This window comes from Mauremys reevesii, linkage group 7 (genome assembly GCF_016161935.1).
Source record: "Mauremys reevesii isolate NIE-2019 linkage group 7, ASM1616193v1, whole genome shotgun sequence".
NCBI lineage: Eukaryota > Metazoa > Chordata > Testudines > Geoemydidae > Mauremys > Mauremys reevesii.
Window position 1 is genome coordinate 42,591,063 of NC_052629.1, and position 21,654 is coordinate 42,612,716.

At 39.8% G+C, this 21,654-nt stretch overlaps 1 protein-coding gene across 1 annotated transcript in view; it reads left to right on the top strand.

Moving 5' to 3' along the window:
* TACR2 (tachykinin receptor 2) overlaps positions 1 to 20,933 on the top strand; it is a 35,041-nt gene extending 14,108 nt beyond the window's left edge. The window contains exons 2-5 of the mRNA XM_039481616.1: positions 11,627 to 11,821; positions 16,197 to 16,353; positions 18,145 to 18,338; positions 19,400 to 20,933. Coding sequence (XP_039337550.1) covers positions 11,631 to 11,821; positions 16,197 to 16,353; positions 18,145 to 18,338; positions 19,400 to 19,511 — 654 coding nt within the window. The 5' untranslated portion in view covers positions 11,627 to 11,630 and the 3' untranslated portion in view covers positions 19,512 to 20,933. The remainder of the gene's footprint in view (positions 1 to 11,626; positions 11,822 to 16,196; positions 16,354 to 18,144; positions 18,339 to 19,399) is intronic.
* The last annotated feature ends 721 nt before the right edge of the window (positions 20,934 to 21,654 follow it).

Consider the following 21,654-nt stretch of genomic DNA (forward strand, 5'->3'; position numbering starts at 1 on the left):
TGATAGGTCTCCTCTTTCAGGGCGGGTGTGTGTGTAACAATTTCTGTAGAAGAGCAGCTCTTCACACTAATTAATCTCCCTCTCCTGTGTGGCAATTCATACAGTCGCAGAGGCTCACAATACAATCACTCAAATATTATATTACAATATGGAACACAGAAGTTACAAGTAAGATCAATGCATGCAATTCACAAGCATTCAAGAGAGTCTCAACAATAAACACTTTCTTGTAATTCAAATACCTATTTTATCAATATTAACCCACTCCAATTATGTATCTGTTAGTGTCCAGCTGAGACATGGGACCTTGGCATGAGCTGGCACCTGGTCTGCCAGGGTCACAATTTTGAAGAACTTTCTCCTCATTTCAATTGTCTCAATCTTATCCAGGTTAAGAATGAGCCAGCTACGTTCTAGCCAAATGCTTATTGTCTATTACAGATATTGGGGCAATTGTGTCATGTTATTGTCTGCTCCTTATGAGAAAGATATATATGGCTGGACACCGTTCATAGCCTATTGGCATTTGAGCTCATGATCTGATAGTTTTCCCTGCTAGCCTGTATTGGATGTGAATAGCCAAAAAGCTATGTTTAAGCTTGGAAGGATTAGATTTTTAATTGATAAATGTCAATTTCACTGTAATAGACTAACAGGTTTTTTGCAGCATGAGCTGTGGGTGAATACCCCACTTTCTGGATGCAAGTGGTGGAAATTTCTATGATATTATATACATTGGTGGACGTGCAGGTGAATGAACCGGTGATGGTGTGGCTTTCACTGTACACTCACAAACTGATCAACAATATTTCCAATGATGATCATCGAAAATTACAGCTAAGCAAAGTAAGAAAAATGCTGCTTGAAAACTTAGAGTTTGAGTTAAGGCTATTAACGTTGCATATTTTGACATATTATGACTATTTACTTTAATGGTTATAAAGCTTTAACTTTCTGAATCTCAGTATATACTGTAATTAAATAATTATAGTCTGACCTCCTTCCATTATTTCCCACACCTGTCAAAATTTAAATTGATAATAAAAAATGCTTAAAACCCATAATTTTTCACAGTGAAAATTTAAATTGATAAAAATTGAAAAAATGCTTTAAAATCATCAACTGTCAAAATTATTTAAAAAAATTAAAATTGAATTCTGCCAAACCTACCTTCATTCAAGCCTTGTGGGACTCCACATGTAAGAACGTTCAAAGTGAAGAAGCAGCTGTCAGTCAAAGCCTTTGGGATTTGTCAAAAAGGAATAAACAGAATCAATTTAACTTCATCCATCCCTGCCATATAGCACAAGGATTGGCTGTGTTAAAAGAGGTTGAAAAGTCTAGTAATAGCACCAGGAGATTTTGGTGGAGGGAGGGGTTGCCTTCCCTCCATGGCTTGAGGTCATTGCTAGCACATATTCTGCATGGCACAATCTGTAAGGGCATCCAGCATAAGGAAATGATCAATGAGCTTTTCTGACCCCTTTGCCATCTGAGATAAAGCTTGCATGCCCTTACCATTTATGAAATGGCTCCTGAATGTTGAGAGAGCTGCTGAAATATTATGGTCAAATTGCAGCTGGTCCTTTGCTAGTGAACAAGTGTGGAAGAGGTTATCAGGGGTGCTCATGACCCTGTCCCTTGTGCTGGCGCAGTTCAAGAATAAGGCGCAGTGTTAGTATTGCCAAATGCTCCAAAAGAGGTATGGGCCTGGCCTCAACTTTTTCTACAATGGCTGATAGACTCAAGGGGAGGAGCACATGGTACTCCTCAAAAAGTTGTAGGAGCAGCCTATTAGAACAATGTGGTAGAGGGCACAGTGGTGCATAAGGCTCCCCTGCATCTGCTATTTACACACTTGCTCACCAAAGAGTCTCATGTAAGGTCTTTATTGTGTGTGTTGCACTGGTCATTGTAATCTTTGCAAAATGTACATGCAGATAATATGTAAGGAGATTATATAGAGAGAGAATTATGTTCTTAAATCCTTGAAGTTAAAGGCAGGTCACCCAGAGGTTCCACCAGACAGGAGGAAGGAGACACTTATATATTATGTGTATAGCATGTGTCTTAGAGTGGAAGTCTATTTGCATACTGAGTCAAATGCAAATGAAGAGATTGCGGGGACTCCATGAGAATAAATTAACAGGAAGAGGAAAGAGGTGACCAGTCAGGATGGGAAGGGGACAGTTTATAGGTGAAGAACAAAGGACTGGTCTAATATAGCTAGGGGGGTGCAGAGCAATGGCTTGGCTTCCTTCTTCTGGGGATACAAGCTGCCAGTGTGCTCGGTTTTAGGAAAGGATGGTCTCCGCCATCTTGTTGAAAACATTATGAGATGGCCTTTGTGTAAGCAGTACTTTATTAGACAAAAGGGCATCTTGTTAGATAAGTTTAGATTCTAGAGTGCATGTTATGATTTTGTTTTATATGTAACCATTTGTTTCTAGTATTTCTACTTGCTATCACTAGTATCTCTGAACTTTGTTAAATAGATTTGTTTATAGCAAAAACAAGAATAAGTTTAAGTGCTGTGTGTTAAGCGGAGCTCTGTCCTTTGGTGTATCTGGTAAGCTGTGGTGTACTGTTCCTTTGGGAACAGAGGATCTGGAAATTGAGTATCTAGTGCAACAGGGGCTGGGCACTTTAGGGAAACACTCAGAGAACTCACGTGTGGGAGTGTGCCAGTTGCTTAACTGAAGCACTGCCTGGGCAGTGTTTGTGTTCCTTGTAGCTGATATAGTCAGGGAGCTGATCCCTGGCATGCAGACAAGGCTTCCTCATGCCAAGGGCAAGTGGTAGTGAGGTGCCTCTCAGCCCTGGGTATCACTGGAAAGCTTCACACACAAACACACACGTACACATATCTCCCTGCTAGCAAAAATACTCTGCCTGTCCTCAGGAACTACCGGTAGTGCAGTGGCTCGTCTACTGTCTTCCCCCCAGCACAGCTCTGACTCAGACAGCCACAATCAAACTCTATTTTGCCACACCCAAGGTGGATTTCGGCTGATAGGAGGTTAATGTTGCTTAGGTCCTGCTTTTGTACCTGCTACATGTACAAAGTTCTCACTGAAGTCAACAGGAGTTCAATGTGTGTAACAGCTATAGGAACAGACTCTACTTCCTGTAATATCTTGTATTATTTTTCCAGAATACAAAACCATGTAAGACACATGCTTCACGGCTCAACCACTAATCTTTTTACAAGCTTGCAGTTCTTTTTCTTGAGATAACCTCTAGAATTGTTACGTATTTAATACTGTTCAAGATTTAAACATTCTTGCAATGAAAATAAATAAATACTACTAATACTACCCAGCTGTTATGGCTCTTTTCATTAGTAGATCACAAAGTGCTTTACAAAGGAAGTAAGTATCATTATCCTCATTTTACAGTAAATTTTCAGTTCTTCTGAGAAGGACCTTCTTTGTGTTATAAATAATATACTAACCAGGAGGTTTTGGCTTCTGTGAAGAATTTAGAGGCATGTTTTAAATTAATTACTACAGTTTTCAGTGCACAAGCCATGAGAACATTTGGTCCATTTAAAAAAGAAACAAAAAAAAATCTATGCAACTGGCAGGACTCTTGTGTGATAATATAGGCACTATACAAATAGAAAATGAATGAGAAGGCGGGAGTGTACTAATGAGAATAAAGGTATGAGGTGGCTAATATAATATGCTGAAGTGTTGACACAAGGATGGGTGTGATCAGATTAAAAAGCTTTGTAAGGGAGCATTATGTGGGCGGAAGAAGTCTTATCATGTTTGTGGAGCTTAATGAGAGAGACTGACACCCTGGTCACTTTAGAATTTCAAGTAATCCATATGGATTTAGTTTCATCTTGAAATTGCACTGTCTCTTTTATTCTATTCTGCAATCTGTAGGTACAATTAACACAGCACTTTTCTCTGTTGTTTTTTTTCTATGAGGGGGGGGTTGGGTTTTTTTTTTTTTAAATCAGGAGAGAATCTTGCTCAGATTATCTTTGGAATTTAATGAGACTACAATCAGGCCATGAAAAACCTTGAAGAATACTATTAACAGTTGAAACTATCTTGCAGAATAGATAAAAGTTATGCTGTATGCAGGGGCGGCGGCAAGCAGGCGGCGCGCCGGCGGGAGGCGCGCGGGGGCGGGCTCCTCGGCTTTGCTGCGCCGCGGGCATGCCTGCGGTCCACACGACGAACCACGGACGAACCGGACGGCATGACTGCGCGCCGCGGGTTCTTCCTTCGCCCGCCTCCGTTGCTCCGCGCCGCAGCGCGGCAGGGCGCTGGGTCCGCTGGTCCCGGCTCCGACGCAGACACATGCGGCGGAGAGCAGGAGCTCAACCAGAGAGGAGGACCGGGGACCCGCCGGGGGGGAAGGCGGCGCGGCGCCGCGCTGCTTGGGGCAGCGTGATTTGTAGAGCCGCCCCTGGCTGTATGGTCTGCAGAGAGTTGTGGGTTTCTAAGTTGTTTGGTGAGGTTTGAGTAGAACAGGTTCTTGAAAAGCCTGGGAAGGGTGTGTAAAACTGTATGATAGGACATCTAAAAATGTATTGTTGTATATTTGTTCCTATAGAAGGAAAGGGAAGGAGTGAATTAAGGTAGATTTCAATATGAAGAGAGAGTGATATTTTCTTGGGAGTATAACAGATACATAGAACCTCAGAGTTATGAACACCAGAGTTACAAACCGACCAGTCAACCACGCACTTCATTTTGAACTGGAAGTACACAATCAGGCAGCAGCAGAGACAAAAAAAACAAACCTATACAGTACAGTACTGTGTTAAATGTAAAATATTAAAAAAATAAAGGGAAAGCAGCATTTTTCTTCTGCATAGTAAAGTTTCAAAGCTGTATTAAGTCATTGTTCAGTTGTCAACTTTTGAAAGAACCACCATGACGTTTTGTTCAGCGTTACAAACATTTCAGAGTTATGAATAGCCTCCATTCCCAGGGTGTTCATAACTTTGAGGTTCTACCATAACAGCACAAGGCCTGGTATGCATAGTTCGGTAAGCATTTATTTATACATAATTATACTTTTCCTTCATACTGTCTCACAGAACACCTGCTTTAAAAATTTGCTGTGATCATGCAATGAGTTAAATGGAGGCTTTCTTCACATCTTAATGCAGTAAGAGAGAGATCATTTGATTCTATATGGTTGGCTCTGCTGGTAAAAAAGATCATGAAATAATACCAACTGCTCCATTGCAAAGGAGCCTGAAAGGGGCACGTATGGAACCTCACAAACTATTATTGCTTGGATAGTATCATTATGACAATGTGGAACTCAAATGGAAAGTTTTTCTTTGCATTTCCCCACCGTAAATGATTATCCAAGGAAAGTGTATGCTGAGGAGGGACAGAAGGACAACAATTTCTACCTGCAGGCCTATTTACATCAAGGGGAGCAAAGTTAGGCCAATGCTGAGCCCTCTTTAAAATCCCATCCTACACATGTTGTGCCTTAAGATTGAAGGGTTTTTTTGAGGCAGGACCTATAAAACACAATAAGCATATTGTCTCAGTGTATGTCTACAGTACTAGTGCTACAGCGGCAAAACCACTGTAGTGTAGACACTACAGTGACAAAGTGTTTTTCCATTCTTGTAGTAAATGCACCCCTGCACGAGGGGATAGCTAGGTCAACAGAAGATTTCTTCCATCACTCTAGCAGCATCTTCAGTGGGAGTTAGGTCGATCCAGCTACATCACACAGTGCAAGACATTTTTCATAGCCCTGAGTGATGTAGCTACGTCAACCTAGGTTTTAGGTGTAGACCAGGTCTCAGTAATGTAAAGTATAAACCATTTAAAAAATATAAAGTACTGAACATTAAGATCAAGATCACTCCATATCAGGCAATAATGGATGGGTTTTATCCCAGCAGTGTCTGGGTTCATTCTGGGGCTCCTATTTTACAGGTCGGGAGCTGAGGCACAGAGAGGCTCAGTCACACATGATGTCCCTAGTGGAGTAGAGAACTGAACCCAGGTCTCTCATACCCCAGGCTAGTGTCCATCAGAGACAGATACCACCTTTCACAAATTATTGTTCCCCTTGGCTAATTGTATTGAATTAACTCCCCATAACTTTTAACTTTCTTTTTTTGGCTACAAAACTATTCTAATGTCTTCTGTAGATTTTTGCTTTGGTATTGTTCACTTCCATTTACATCTGTAGTATTCCACTGGCCCATTTCTGCACTCCTTGAACACTGAAGTGACCACTAACGTCAATGAGAGTTTTGGAAACAAAAGGAATGCAGGATTAGTAAAATGCTACCATCTACATCTAGGGTTATAAAACTTGACAGGAATAGACTAATCTCAGAGATTATTTGAAGAACCCACACAGAAAAGTTTAAGCACCTCATGAAATTTCATTTGATGTCAAATTTTTTGTTTAGCTCTTGTATGCAGTAGACTCCATCTCCTCTCAAAAATCCTTTTAGCCCTTGTAGAAAATTTATAACACAGAGAGATGACAACAAAATACCATCACTCCTACCACAGAGTCTTTGTATTTCTATCATTCTCTAATATCAAGGATTCGCTTTTCAGAACCAGAAGGATTTCCATTTGGATTAGAACTTTTGATGATTTGACACTTTCTTTAGATTTTCAGAGGTAAAAAAAAAAGTAAAGAGATTCTCAACCACAGGTCTGGAATTGTTAAAAAAATACAAAAGAATCTCAAATCGCCTTGGACTTCCTTTTTTTTCTTTTTTTTTTTTTAATATCTTTTCAAATATGTCATAAATTAAAGGGCTGGGTAGGAGGTATTTCATATATAACATTTCCTCTTGGAACTATATTATATTACTTGTAAAACAGGGCAAAAGGATGTTGTGTATTGAATTCTGATACATTTTGTTAATTACTTCTAATTATTATCTAAATAAGGAATTCAGAACACCAATGACTATTGTAAGAAATCATCAAATGCTAAACAGGTTTTCTACATTTAGCTGAAGAAAGAAATGAGCACAGCTTCCTTTTTAAACTTGAACAATACTTTGCTGGCTGACTCTCCTGAGGATGATGGCAATTGGACCGCAACAACGTTTACCCAGCCTGGATGGCAAATAGCCCTTTGGGCTATCACTTATTCTTTCATAGTTACTACATCAGTTATTGGCAATGTGACTGTCATCTGGATTATTGTAGCACACAAAAGAATGAGGACCGTTACCAATTATTTTATTGTTAATTTGGCTCTTTCTGATCTACTTATAGCTGCTTTCAATACACTTTTCAATTTTATTTATGCCAGCCACAACGTCTGGTATTTTGGCAAGGAATTCTGCAGGTTTCAGAACTTTTTCCCTATAACTGCAATGTTTGTGAGTATTTATTCCATGACTGCAATTGCTGCTGACAGGTAAGAGATGCAATGGAAATGTAAATAAAAAAAAAATTAAAGATAAAGGAAGATTATTTTATTGCAAGACTTTGATTATGGAACAGTTTCACAACTGGCCACTTCAGTGGTTTATTAACAAAAAGGATTAATAGCTGCATATTTACTGAGGGATTGGATGGTTAGGAGATTGGTAATGGGATATAGACCCTTTCACCTCTAGGTCACTGATCTGACTCAAACCTGGGTTAATGTAATGAATGAAAGTGACTTGTATTTCTGAGTTTTGCTTTGTTTTAAATGTTAAATATCATAGGAGGTTCCTAAATCTTCATGTAAATAGAAATAATTTTTTTCACCCCAGAAAGACCCCATCATTTGGGAGGTGGAATTTATATGATCTCTTACTGAAAATGTCATAATCCACAATGCTATTTTTGAATCAAGATGCAACAACAAAAGGCAAAGAAATATACTTCAGATACTAAACTTAGCATCCACAAATTGTTAGGATTTATTATTCAAGAACAAAACAAAGATTATATTCATTGTGATTTTGAATGTCTTCGATAAGTAAGAGGCAATTTAATATTTTCAAAATGCTCCATTAGATTTGCAAAATTTATTTCACAACAGGAGCAACTTGCAAGATTTTGGTACATTTATGGTCCAAATGCTAAATGAGAACACTTTTCTTTACTAGGAAATAGTCTAAATTCAATGGAAGTTATTTTTCCTTGTCTGTAAGAAAGGAAAAGGAGTGAAAGTAGCTAAACTGACTCCCAAATTCTCCAGTTCCCTCCGGGCCTTCTCCAGCCCTATTTGATCTTCTCCTTGATCCTTTTTCAATCAATCAATCTTCTCCCCAATCTCCTCCATTCTCCACCAGGCACTAGAAACACCTTTAATCTTTCCCCTTCTACCTTCTCTGACTCTCCAATCTTCCCCAAGTCATCTCAAGGCAGTGACTCCAAGTTCACAATTCAGGAAATATCTGGGTTTCACTGATTCTTCTCAATGGAACTGCAATGTCCTGACAAAAATTTTTCTCCTATCAAACAAGGGCAACATATAAGTCTCTTGCCAACTGTCTCTGCCAGAAATATCGTTTATCTGCAAGGGTAAGACATGCTTCCCTCTGGAACCCTTCCAAAGGCATTATTTAATCAATCACCAGGAGCTGCAGTACTGTTCAGAAGTGAGAGTAACTGTTGTGACACACTCAGTCCCCGCCAACCTTGTGATAGAAAAATCAAGTTCAGGATAAACAGATTTGCTTGCATAATATCCTGCAAAATAAGTCATTATGCCCTTGTAGTACATTGCACATTCAATGTATGCTGAAAATTATACTTGAAAATAGAAACATGTCCTGATTAACAGTTACCAAATTTTAACACAGAATGGTGCTGTTGATTATTAGCCCATAGTTAGTACAAATAGAAGTAAATATGATTTAAGAGGGAACAGTATTTTGATTTTAGAATTCAGACACAGGTTGCTTTTCTGGCTTTAAATCAAAGATTTTTGATAACTCTTATGTACATCCTTAGAACTTGTCAAAAAACACTTAAAATACATTTCACCTCAGCCCATTCTCATCTGTATCTACTTTTACTCCTTAGGGATTCTTGGTAAAAATATCTATAAAGCTAAAACCTTTTTAGTCATATGGTAAGGTTCAAAAACAAAACTTGGCAGCTCTGCCTAACCATGTTTAGCTGTCCTTTACTTGACCTTAAATAGATCCTGACACTGTCGCCTGGAAACTGAAAGATTCTGTTTCCATTTATTGTTATAGATGTTAATGTTTGCTCAAGCTCAGTTGTCTCACCTCCAGGAAACACACTAATTTAAAACAGTTTATCCTAAAGTAGCAAGCTAAAAGTGGCATGTCTAAAAGTCACTTACCTTACTGCTAGTCATTACTATGGGGAAAGACCCCAGTCATTTTGCCTTTGTCACAATGATTAGCATTGAGCTGTTTCTTTCTTGCCAGCCAAAGGATCTGCTGATATTTCCAGCTACACTGTATATAATAATACCTGAAAAACCTGCACAGTATCGCTAATGCAGACAAGCTACACGTAGGCCTTCAGGTAGAGATGTATCAGTAGCTGGAGATTCAAATTCCAGATAACAAACCCCTCCAGGCTCCCTTGGAAAAGTTCATAAGCACATAATGTTCATACTACAGTTTGTGCAATTGATCCAGTTGTTTTGTCTGCGAAGGGAGGAAGTCACATAGAGTGAGGCACGATTGAAGCCTGTAGGAAGTGGGAGAAGAGAAAGAGAAGGGGACCTCAGGGACGTAGCAAGGAGGGAGGGAGAAGAAATCTCTAGATTTGGGATGAGTGTCTAAACTTGTTGGTGCTTATCTAAAACCATCATCTCACTCATCTGCTCTGCATTGCTGTAATACCTTCCTTAGCTCCAACACTTGGTTCAATTTCAATTCCTCATTGACGGCTCAGGCAGTGCCATAATTGACAGTTATATTTCAGAGTTGCTTTTCATCATGAGAAATGGAATAGAACACAGATAGATGCATAAACTTTTGTAAACAAAACCTTAGGGGATTGTTTACTAGTTGACTCTTTCCCGGCCAGGTTCTAGCAAAGTATAACTTAATATACTGTAGACTAACGAAACAAAGTATCACAGGAATTGTACATTACTTCTCGCTAAATAAGGCTCTGATAGATATGCAATACTTATGGTGCTTGTGTTCATGTATTCTTTATCATGTTTATATTATATGAAGACCTGGACAGAATTCTCTTCAATAGCCAGTCTTTCTTTGCTATGAAAAGAAGGAAGTAATTGGAATTTTCCACTCTAACTGGACTTTGAAACAACCATGATAAAGAATAAGGCAGATATGAATAATTGATTATATAGTCTCTAGGATACAACTGCATTTTTACACAGAGAAGTTAAAAACAAGGCATTGCTCTTCCAAGTAATTTTACAGTCAGCTAGATACATGACATGATTGTTCTGAACAGGTGTGGGAGAAAAGGATCAACAGTATACCACTTAAACTGCTAACACAAGTGCTAGAGTGGTCACAGAAAGAGGAGGAGGGTGACACAAGGAGCTTCCAATGCTAAAATCAACAATTCAGATCCATGACAAATGACTTGCAAGACCACAATCTGTGGCTGAGAATAAAATAGGAGGCTTTGATGGAGACCCTGCTTTAATTTAATCTTCCCGGATAGCGGGAAATAGATTCCCTGCAACAAAGCAGTATGTAACTCAAAGCTTTAATAGGAATAATATATATACACATTTGCTACTGAAAGTGTGAATGCAATTCATGCTACCAAAATTCAGACCAAACGCATATCACAGTTTCAGTACTTTTTTCTGGCTTCAGTGAGAGACAGCTGCAACGATGTAGCAAATCATTCTTGTGGACTGAGCTGGCTTTGCAATTATTCAGCAGGGCCTAACATCAGTTCCACAACAGCAGCACATTCAGCTGTCTTCGTTATTTAAGGTGGACTGTGTTCATTCCTGGACAATAGTTTGTTTTAGTCTTTGCAGAAAGTTTCATTTATCTTAGTTCATTCAAGCTTTCCAAATTAGTAAATTATAACATACAGCGAGGAAGCAGTAATTAATTATGCAGGTACTCTTACACAAAAGAATAGCTCTCTATGAATGTTATTGTACTAACTAAGGCTACGTCTACACTACCCGCCCGGGTCGGCGGGTAGCGTTCGACTTCTCGGAGTTCGATATATCGCGTCTCGTCTAGACGTGATATATTGAACTCCGAACGCGCTCCCGTCGACTCCGGAACTCCACCACCGTGAACGGCAGTGGCGGAGTCGATGGGGGAGCCGCGGACTTCGATCCCGTGGCGTCTGGACGGGTGAGTAGTTCAAACTAAGGTACTTCGAGTTTAGCTACGCTATTCGCGTAGCTGAACTTGCGTACCTTAGTTCGACACCCCCCCAGTGTAGACCAGGCCTTAGACACTGTTGATACAAGGTATACGAAGTTTTACACACAATAGTGCATTCCCTTGGGATAAACTAGCAGTGACTTGTTACAAAATGTTTTAATTTTTCCTTCCAGTGGAAGTTACTCAACCAAACCAAACCTAACAAAAAAACCCTGCACCAATTGAAATATGTACAGTTTTGGTTATTTATTGATACATGATTTGGGATATTTTTGCCCTCATTATAATTTTTGACTAGTTTATTGGTACAACAATAACAATGATGTTACCCCATTTTTCTCCTAGGTACATGGCTATAATTTATCCCTTTAAGCCCAAACTTTCTGCTGTGAGCACCAAAGTAATTATAGGAATAATATGGTTGGTGGCTTTTGGACTCGCCTTCCCGCAGTGCTTTTATGCTGAGATCATGATTGATAATGGAATGACTAAATGTATTGTTGCCTGGCCAGATGATGTTGGACGGAAACATCAACTCACGTAAGAACTCCTCAATTGTATGAAATAGAAATGAGAAATCTATACAGCATCACTTGAAAGTTTGCTGAAAGTTTTTCTAATTTCAGTACCCTTGGTTACAAGAGCTATAAGCAATAAGGAAGTAATATCCTTCTGACTCCATGAGGCAAAGAGGAGGACAACTGTAACCTTAAGCACCCCTTGTTAGCCAGCAATAAAACAGCATTGCAACCTAAGAGAAGGCTGTTCATCTCCTTGATCAGAGAATTTGTGCTGTAACCCAGCTGATGTTGCAGAGGGAGACAATCAAGGGGATGGAAATGGGGGTTATATTGTGTGAATGTGATAAGAGAAAACTGAATGTAAAGTCTGCTAAATAGACAAATCTTGGTTCCAGTGAATCCCCTGCACCCCCTGCTTCAGGCAGGAAGAATCCAAGTATTTTTATAATCTGATGACCATATAATTAGCTAAACACATAATCTACTTTGATGTAGCAAATAAGTACATAATGTCATCATTCCGAGAAGACACACATACATAGCCTTTTGTGGTTAATGCCAGAAATGTGTGCCAAAGGCTTCGTGCATAATCCTCCTTTTACAGAGTTTATGTGAAAATGACATCTGCTGTAACTGAGTAAATCAGTTGTTCCCTCCCCATAAAAGGTGGTTGCTTAAAATAATCATACCAAGCATAACATTTATATTTTCCTTACATGAGATGAAGCTTGTTGGATAACATTAGATAGCGTTCTCATATACAGTCGAACCAGATGCTATTGGTTTTGGTGGTAGCGACAGCTGGGTAGCCTGTTTTGACAGTTGGTTTAAGTATTTATTTTTGTGTTTGTAAATCAAAAAACAATATAAATAATAATCTAAGTTTGAATGCCATTCACTTATCAAAACTTTACAAAGAAAGATTCCTGATTATCTTTCTTAAAAATCCAGCCACACTTGCTTCCAATACATCAAAATTTGAAGTATTTAAACCAACAAAATTTCCATTGACTTAGAATCATAGAATCATAGAATTCAAGATCAGAAGGGACCATTATGATCATCTAGTCTGACCTCCTGCTAGATGCAGGCCACATAAGCCGATCCACCCACTCCTTTAGCAAGCGACCCCTGCCCCATGCTTCGGAGGAAGGCGAAAAACCTCCAGGGCCACTGCCAATCTTCCCTGGAGGAAAATTCCTTCCCGACCCCAAATATGGCGGTCAGCTGAACCCCGAGCATGCGGGCAAGACTCTCCAGCCATACCCTCTGGAAAAAGGTTATATCATATCATTGACCCATTGTACTATTTACCAGTGTGGCACTTAATTGACCTATTGACTAAGCCCGTTATCCTATCATACCATCTCCTCCATAAACTTATCTAGCTTAATCTTAAAGTCATAGAGGTCCTTCACCCCCACTGTTTCCCTCGGTAGGCTGTTCCAGTATTGCACTCCCCTGATGGTTAGAAACCTTCGTCTAATTTCAAGCCTGAATTTCCTGACTGACAATTTATATCCATTTGTCCTCGTGTCCACATTAGCACTGAGCTGAAATAATTCCTCTCCTTCCCTGGTATTTATCCCTCTGATATATTTAAAGAGTGCAATCATATCTCCTCTTATCCTTCTTTTGGTTAAGGAAAACAAACCGAGCTCCTCAAGTCTCCTTTCATACGACAGGCCTTCCATTCCTCGGATCATTCTAGTGGCCCTTCTTTGTACCCGTTCCAGTTTGAATTCATCCTTCTTAAACATGGGAGACCAAAACTGCACACAATACTCCAAATGAGGTCTCACCAACGCCTTATATAACGGGACTAGCACCTCCTTATCCCTACTAGAAATACCTCGCCTAATGCATCCCAAGACCGCATTAGCTTTTTTAACGGCCACATCACATTGCCTACTCATAGTCATCCTACGATCAACCAGGACTCTTAGGTCCTTCTCCTCCTCCGTTACTTCCAACTGGTACGTCCCCAGCTTATAACTAAAATTCTTGTTAGTCATCCCTAAATGCATAACCTTGCACTTCTCACTATTGAATTTCATCCTGTTACTAATACTCCAGTTTACAAGGTCATCCAAATCTCCCTGGAGGATATCCCAATCCTTTTCCGAATTGGCAATACCTCCCAACTTGGTGTCATCCGCAAACTTTATCAGCCCACTCCTACTCTTGGTTCCCAGGTCAGCAATAAATAGATTGAATAAAATCGGACCCAAAACCGAACCTTGAGGAACTCCACTGGTAACCCCCCTCCAACCTGACAGTTCCCCCTTCAATACTACCCTCTGAAGTCTCCCCTTTAACCAGCTCCTTATCCACCTCTGGATTTTCATTTCGATCCCCATCTTTTCCAATTTAACCAGTAATTCTTCATGCGGTACCGTATCAAACGCCTTACTGAAATCCAGATATATTAGATCCACCACATTTCCCTTGTCTAAAAAATCTGTTACTTTCTCAAAGAAGGAGATCAGGTTGGTTTGGCACGATCTACCTTTCGTAAATCCATGCTGTAATCTATCCCAGTTGCCATCGGCCTCATGCTCCGGAACCACTCTCTCTTTTAAGATTTTTTCCATGACTTTGCATACTACAGATGTTAAACTAACAGGCCTGTACTTACCCGGGTCACTTTTTTTCCCCTTCTTGAATATAGGAACTACATTAGCTAATCTCCAGTCAAACGGTACAATCCCCGAATTTAGAGACTTATTAAAAATTATCGCTAACGGGCTAGCAATATCACTCGCCAATTCCCTTAATATTCTAGGATGAAGATTATCCGGGGCCCCCGATTTACTTCCGTTAAGTTGTTCAAGTTTGGCTTCTACCTCAGATACCGTAATGTCTACCCCCATATCTTCATTCCCATCGGTCCCTCTATCACTATTCCTTAGCCCTTCATTAGCCTCATTAAAGACCGAGGCAAAATATTCGTTCAGATATTGTGCCATTCCAAGATTATCCCTAATCTCCACTCCGTTTAAAGTTTTAAGCGGTCCCACTTCTTCTTTCTTGGTTTTCTTCCTATTTATATGGCTAAAAAACCGTTTGCTATTGGTTTTAATCCCCTTCGCTAGGTCCATCTCCACCTGTCGCTTTGCCTTTCTCACTGCTTCCCTAACACCCTCTGACCTCAATAAGGTAGGTTTCTTTGCTGATCCCTCCCGTTTTCCACTCCTGGTATGCTTTCTGTTTTTTCTTAATGACCCCTCTAAGACGCTTGCTCATCCAGCTCGGTCTAAAACTGCTACCTACGAGCCGTTTTCCCCTTCTCGGGATACATGCCTCTGACAACTCCTGCAACTTCAATCTGAAGTAACCCCAGGCGTCATCTGCCTTTAGATCCCTAAATATGTTAGTCCAGTCCACTTCCCTAACTAGTCGCCTTAATTTAGTAAAGTTAGCCCTTTTGAAATCGTAAACCCTAGTCTCAGATGCACTATTGATTATCCTCCCATTTATTTGGAAACGAATTAGCTCATGATCACTCGAGCCAAGGTTGTCCCCTACAACAATTTCCTCAACAAGGTCCTCGTTACTCACCAAAATCAAATCTAAAATGGCATCCCCCCTCGTCGGTTCAGCAATCACTTGATGAAGGAATTCATTAGCTATCATGTCTAGGAAAAGCTGAGCCCTATTATTATTACTAGCATTTGTTTCCCAGTCTATATCCGGGAAGTTAAAGTCCCCCATGATCAAGCAGTTCCTATTAGTATTTACCTCCTTAAAAACATTAAAGAGCTCTCTATCTGTCTCCAAGCTAGATCCCGGCGGTCTATAGCACACCCCAATCACTATCCCGGGTGAGGCTCTGGTAGTTTTTTTCCCCAATGTGACCATTGCCCAGACAGACTCTGTATTATCCATTGCATTGCTAGTTATCTCAACAGGAGTTTGCATGATTAAGAACCTCAGAATTCAGCCCAGTGTCCTTGTGCACTGTAAGGTACTTTATGATTTTATAGCATTTTGATTTTATATCTTCCATAATTTGTGGCTAACTTTTTTATAGACACAAATGCTGTAAATCCCTCTGTCATGACCCCAGTAAGACAGTGAACCCTGAACAAGATGACATGAAATCTAAGGCACTGTTAAAAAGATAAATAATGTTGTCCTTAAAAAGAGCCAAGACTTCAGTTTGAGGAAAGATCACTAGAACATGAAAGAAATGCATTTTTACAGTTTGTGGAAGTTCCTTCCATCCGCATTGAGGCTTTAAGGTGAAATTCTGTTCTCAGATGCAGGTGCACAGCTCCCATTGAAATTAATGGACACCATGCAGACACATCCATGGCAAATATTTGACACTTGGACAAAAGCTCCTTGAGACACACATTAAATGTGAAGATGAATCTGTTTTTCTTTTTCAGGTATCACATCATAGTGATTGCCTTGATTTACCTGCTGCCTTTAATAGTGATGTTTGTCGCATATAGCATTATAGGAATTACTCTTTGGAGTAGTACAGGCCCCGGAGACCACACTAATAGAGTCTATTATCACCATCAAGTTACTGCCAAAAAAAAGGTTAGGAGTGAAACTTAATAATTATCTTTTATTTTGCCAGCGATTTTGACATAATAAGGATGTATGAAAAAGTGGCAAAATATTTTAGAAGGAGGGTGTGACATTCCCCTCTGGTGTTATCTGGACCAGTGATCTGCTAGGTCACACAAATCCTTGATGCTGGGAGCCAGCCTTACCCTGCTCTGCTGTGAGAACCCCCACTCCTGGGCTGTTCACACACAGCCTCTGGCATGTAAGCTGCTCCTTGGATTTGCAACTGAATGACACTAGCCAATATCTCTGGTCCCAGACACAACCCTAGGAACCTCCATCTTGCAGTGTCCAGTTATGCCTACTGGACACTTATATGAGTTTGTCAATTTAACAAAGATATTGATATGTACCAGGCTTGTTATCTCAAAGGGGGGGTCTCTGACATGCTTCAAACCAAATGCACTGCTTCAGGTAGACTAAACAAACAGATTAACTACAAAGATAGATTTTAAGTGATTATAAGTCAAAACATAAGTCAGATTTGGTCAAATGAAATAAAAGCAAAACACATTCTAAGCTGATCTTAACACTTTCAAAGTCCTTACAAACTTAGATGCTTCTCACCACAGGCTGGCTGGTTGCTCTTCAGCCAGGCTCTCCCCTTTGATCAGCGCTTCAGTGCCTTGGTGTGGTGTCTGTAGATGTAGGTGGAAGAGAGAGGAAGAGCCTGGCAAATGTCTCTCCCTTTTATCATGTCCTTTCTTCCCTCTTGGCTTTGCCCCTCCCACCCTTCAGAGTCAGGTGAGCATTACCTCATCGCAGTCCCAAACTGACCAAAGGAAGGGGAGTGACTCCCTTCAGAGTCTAACAGATCCTTTTGCTGCTGCCTAGGCCAGTGTCCTTTATTTCTGTGAGGCTGGGCTGGGTTTGTCCCATACCTGCCCTGATGAGGTGTGAACAGCCTCTCTGCTCTTGGAGATTTTTTGCCTGGGCTTGCTTTAAGCCATGAGGGTACATTTTCAGCCTCATAACTATATACATGAAATTATAACCTATACCATTACTGTAACAATACTGTAACAGTTACTATAACATCACTATAACAACCATGCTCAGCGCATCATGAGCCTTCCGAAGACACCCAACATGACAAACTTTGCATTGAATTCCACACAATCATTTTATAAAGATGAACATGGGGCTAGAGGGTGTTTCCCCCAAGATACAGAGTGTCACAGAGGGGGTGAGGTGCTCTTTTCACAGACCTCCTAACGAGTGTGAAATGCAATAATTTGTCATAAGTGTCTCTACAAGAGAGAGCTTCCAATCAGGAGAATGTACTGATTTGCTCAACACTACATTGAGTGGAGGAGGTAGTGTCCAATGGATTCATGCTTCGAGGAATAGATCTATGTATGCTGCAGACAGGAAGAAATTTCTCTTCCCATTATACACCACCACCAGTTCAACTGATGGTGTCATTACCTACCCTTTCCCTAATATTTCCAATTTGACTGTAAACAATTCCTATGGAGCAGGCTACCTTAATATGCTAAAATGTATTAATGCAAATAAACATAAAATCTACAGTAACTATATGCCCTTGCACTTTCTGCGCTCAGAACTCCCATCAGCATCAATAGTGTAGGAATTCTTCTCATTGATCTAGGGCATAATAAGGCCCCTAATATATGATAAAAATATGCACTGATTTAATAATTCAGGAGGAAGAACAATATTGTTTTAAATCAGTTAAACATGAAACTTCAGATAATTGCACAGAGACAATGAAGTAAAATATTCCTTTTATTTTTCTAGTTTGTGAGGACCATGGTCATTGTGATAACTTTTGCTGTCTGTTGGTTACCTTATCACCTCTACTTCATCCTGGGGAGCTTCAGGGAAGACATCTATCAGCAAAAGTATATTCAGCAAGTATATCTTGCAGTCTTTCTGCTTGCTATGAGTTCTACGATGTACAATCCAATTATTTACTGCTGCCTTAACCAAAGGTTAGTAGCAAAATAAATAAATAAATAAATCCCACTATCCTATAGACAAGTGGCTAAATTCTCTAGGTGTGAATGGGAGGAATTCTATTGAACTCAATGGAGCTGTGCCCATTTAGACCCACAGAGAATTTAGTCCGGTGTTCTCTGAACACGCTCTGCATGTTACCAGCCATTTTAAATCAGCTTTAAAACGTTTGGCCCTCGGGAAAGTTCAGAAAGTTACTATGTGATCAAATGATCAGAACTTGCATCCACTTCCGTGGTGCAGGATCATTCCATAATAGGCATTTGCATTATCTGCCTCTTGTTTGCCTACCTGATGCAGTAACACCTGACATTAGTGTGTCTAGCTATGGGCTGCCTACAGCATAAATCACAATTAATTCTATAACAAAGCTTTCCGTGTTTAAAATTAATTATTAGTTTCTTCTGACTAGCAAAAAAAGAAAGCAGGCAAGGGCAGAGAAGCAGTAGTCATCCTGATTGCTTATTCAGGTATCCATGTAAGCAGGCTTGCAAAATGAAGACCTAATGAATTAATAACAACTCTTCTTTATTCAAAACAGCTCCTCTAACGTACTAACTGGAATTTTCTCAGTACAGCTCTCGGTCATTTAGCATTTATTAAGAGTGACTATATTAAACACACAAGGGACCTACATGAACATCCCATCTGTAAATATCAGAATGAAAAACTAGCTACCAAGTACAATCTTGCCACAGCCCAAACTTGTAGGGGGTTTTAGGGGCTTCTGTGTTGGGAGGAGCACTCTCTTTTAGGCTCTGATAGTGCATTGCATAAAATAGAAAGACATGATCACTGCCTCATACTGCTTTGTCCACCTGAGCAGTGAAAGTGTCTCTTTTTATGCATTCAATCCCCCAACAGCCAAATTCTTCCCTCACACAAGTGCACAGGGCTCTCATTGACTTCAATGGATGCCTTTCATATCCCCATGCTCATTCAAGGGTGGAACACGCCCCATCTCTATCGCTCTCTTTGCACTTAGGATGATCATTGTATCATTTAATTTCCTTTTTGTGTTTGTGCACATTTGCAGGTTTCGTTCTGGCTTCAGATTAGCTTTCCAATGGTGCCCATGTATAAAAGCAACGGAGGGAGACAAACTTAAACTTATTTACCCATCAACTTCACAGCTGATCCGCAACTAGCCAGCCAAACAAAGCTAATTGAAAAACAGACACACACTGAAACAAGAAACAGAAGACATCATTAACCTGCATGCATTTAACACTTGGATTTTTATTTTGATGCTCTGGAATATTGTTCAATATATAGTCTCTAAAAGATAGTGTCGTAGATTTTAGAAGCCTGGGATCAATTCTTAATTGATTATTTTGTACCATGCTCTGCCAGGTGCCATCAACATTGAAAATAGGATAAGAGTAGTTGGTATTTATCGGTTTCAGAGCTGGGTGGATTTTTTCAGCCAACCCTTTCCTCCGGCTTCCCATCAAAAAATGCAGGTTTGAGTCAATCAAAACATATCACAAATTTATGTGGATTTTGTCAAATTGTTTGAGCTGAAACAAACAAAAAATATGTTGGAAATGTCTAAGTAGGTTGTTTCAGCAATAGTGAGACAGAGGGGATTTAGGCATCATTCACAAAATGGAGATGATGGCAGGAGCAATGGTACCCTTATACCCAGTAGTTAGGGCACTCACCTGGGATGTGGGAGATCCCACGTTTGAATCCCAGCTCTAGAGAAGGGATTTGAACCCAGGTCTCTCCCACCAACATGTGAGTAGCTACCAGGCTCTACAATCATTCTCTTGTGTTCTCTCTCTCATTCTGTCTGGCTAGTCAAGTATTTCATACAAAGTGGGCAACCAGTTGCCTGGTGTTTAGCTGAGAGAAAGCAAACCTGGGTTCAAGTCCCTGTTCCAGAGTAGGGATTCAAACCTGGTTCCCTAGGTAAGTGCCCTAGCCACCTCCTCCTCTCTTCTGTGACTCTAGCCCCTCACTTTCTTTGCCTTTATCCAAATTAAATAAATAAATTGGTTAAAATGCCTGAAATCAAAACAAAAATTTCATTTTGTGTCAAATAAAACATCTCCTTTGCTCCAAAACAATTTTTCTGAATTTCTCCATACACCAAAAATTCTAAAAAAATTCAGTCTTGGTTTGACCTAAACTGAATTTGGTTTTGATATTTTTAAACTTCCAGTGTTACTGAAAAATCAATTATTCACACAACTCTACTTGCACCATGATACGGCGCCCGTAAGCTGTACAGACACGTATTTTCCAAATACCATCTTCGACTTAAGAATTTCATATCAGCCCATCCCAGGATTGAAAATCATAATAGGGAAGAATTCAATTAAAAAAAATAGAAATAAATAAATTGGGTTAACAAAAGGGTTAAATAAAAAAGTCCTGATGGAAATGTCCTTTCTTTTTCTGTTCTTTAAGAAACTTTTCTATGGAAAATAACCAACCTACAGCTATAGGTCCCAGTTCCACAATCAGATCCATTCAACTGTACTCTCACTCACACAGATCAGGAGTACACCCACACAGATGAGATTACAGGATTGGGCCATAGGACATATTTATAACTAAGACAAATTATAAACCATAAATTAGAGCTTGACCCAGGCTGCAAAGTTTGGCTTTGAACTTTTCCAGAGTTCTGGGGGGTTTGGGTTTTTGTTCTGATATGGCCTTACAGTGTATCAATAAAAATTGGGAAGCCATTCCTTAAAGAATCTTTATTGCTGGAATTCTTATTTATAGGAAGTAGGACCAAAATCTCAGCATTATTTCTTTATAAACTTATCACCGAAATTAAACATTTAATAGACCTTATTACACAAGCAAAACATAAGTTACCAACATGGACTTTAATTAACACCCATGTTAACAGAATAAAGTACCAAGATCCTCTATAGATCTCAAAACATTTTGCAAATGAAAATATAATTATCCCCAATTTACAGGTGAAGACATGGTGGTACAAGAAGCTTTTACCCACGGGCACACAGCCAGTTCAGTGGCAATGCTAGATACAGAACACAGATCTCCTAACCCCCAGTCCAGTGCCCTATGTATTGGCCATGCTGTCTCCCATGCAAACATCATATGGGCTTGTAACAGTACTTGTGCACTGAAGGAAGCAGGTGAAGCTTGAGTGACATTGGCTGTTATCTTTCAGTTTAATACTTCTCAGGAGCACAATAGTTCTGTCTGAGTCCTTCACAACTAGAGGAAGAAACCTCTCTAAGCAGAATCTGTACAGCTAGATCCTCTCTCTCCTTACTAGCAGTTATTTCAAATGTATTTCATCTG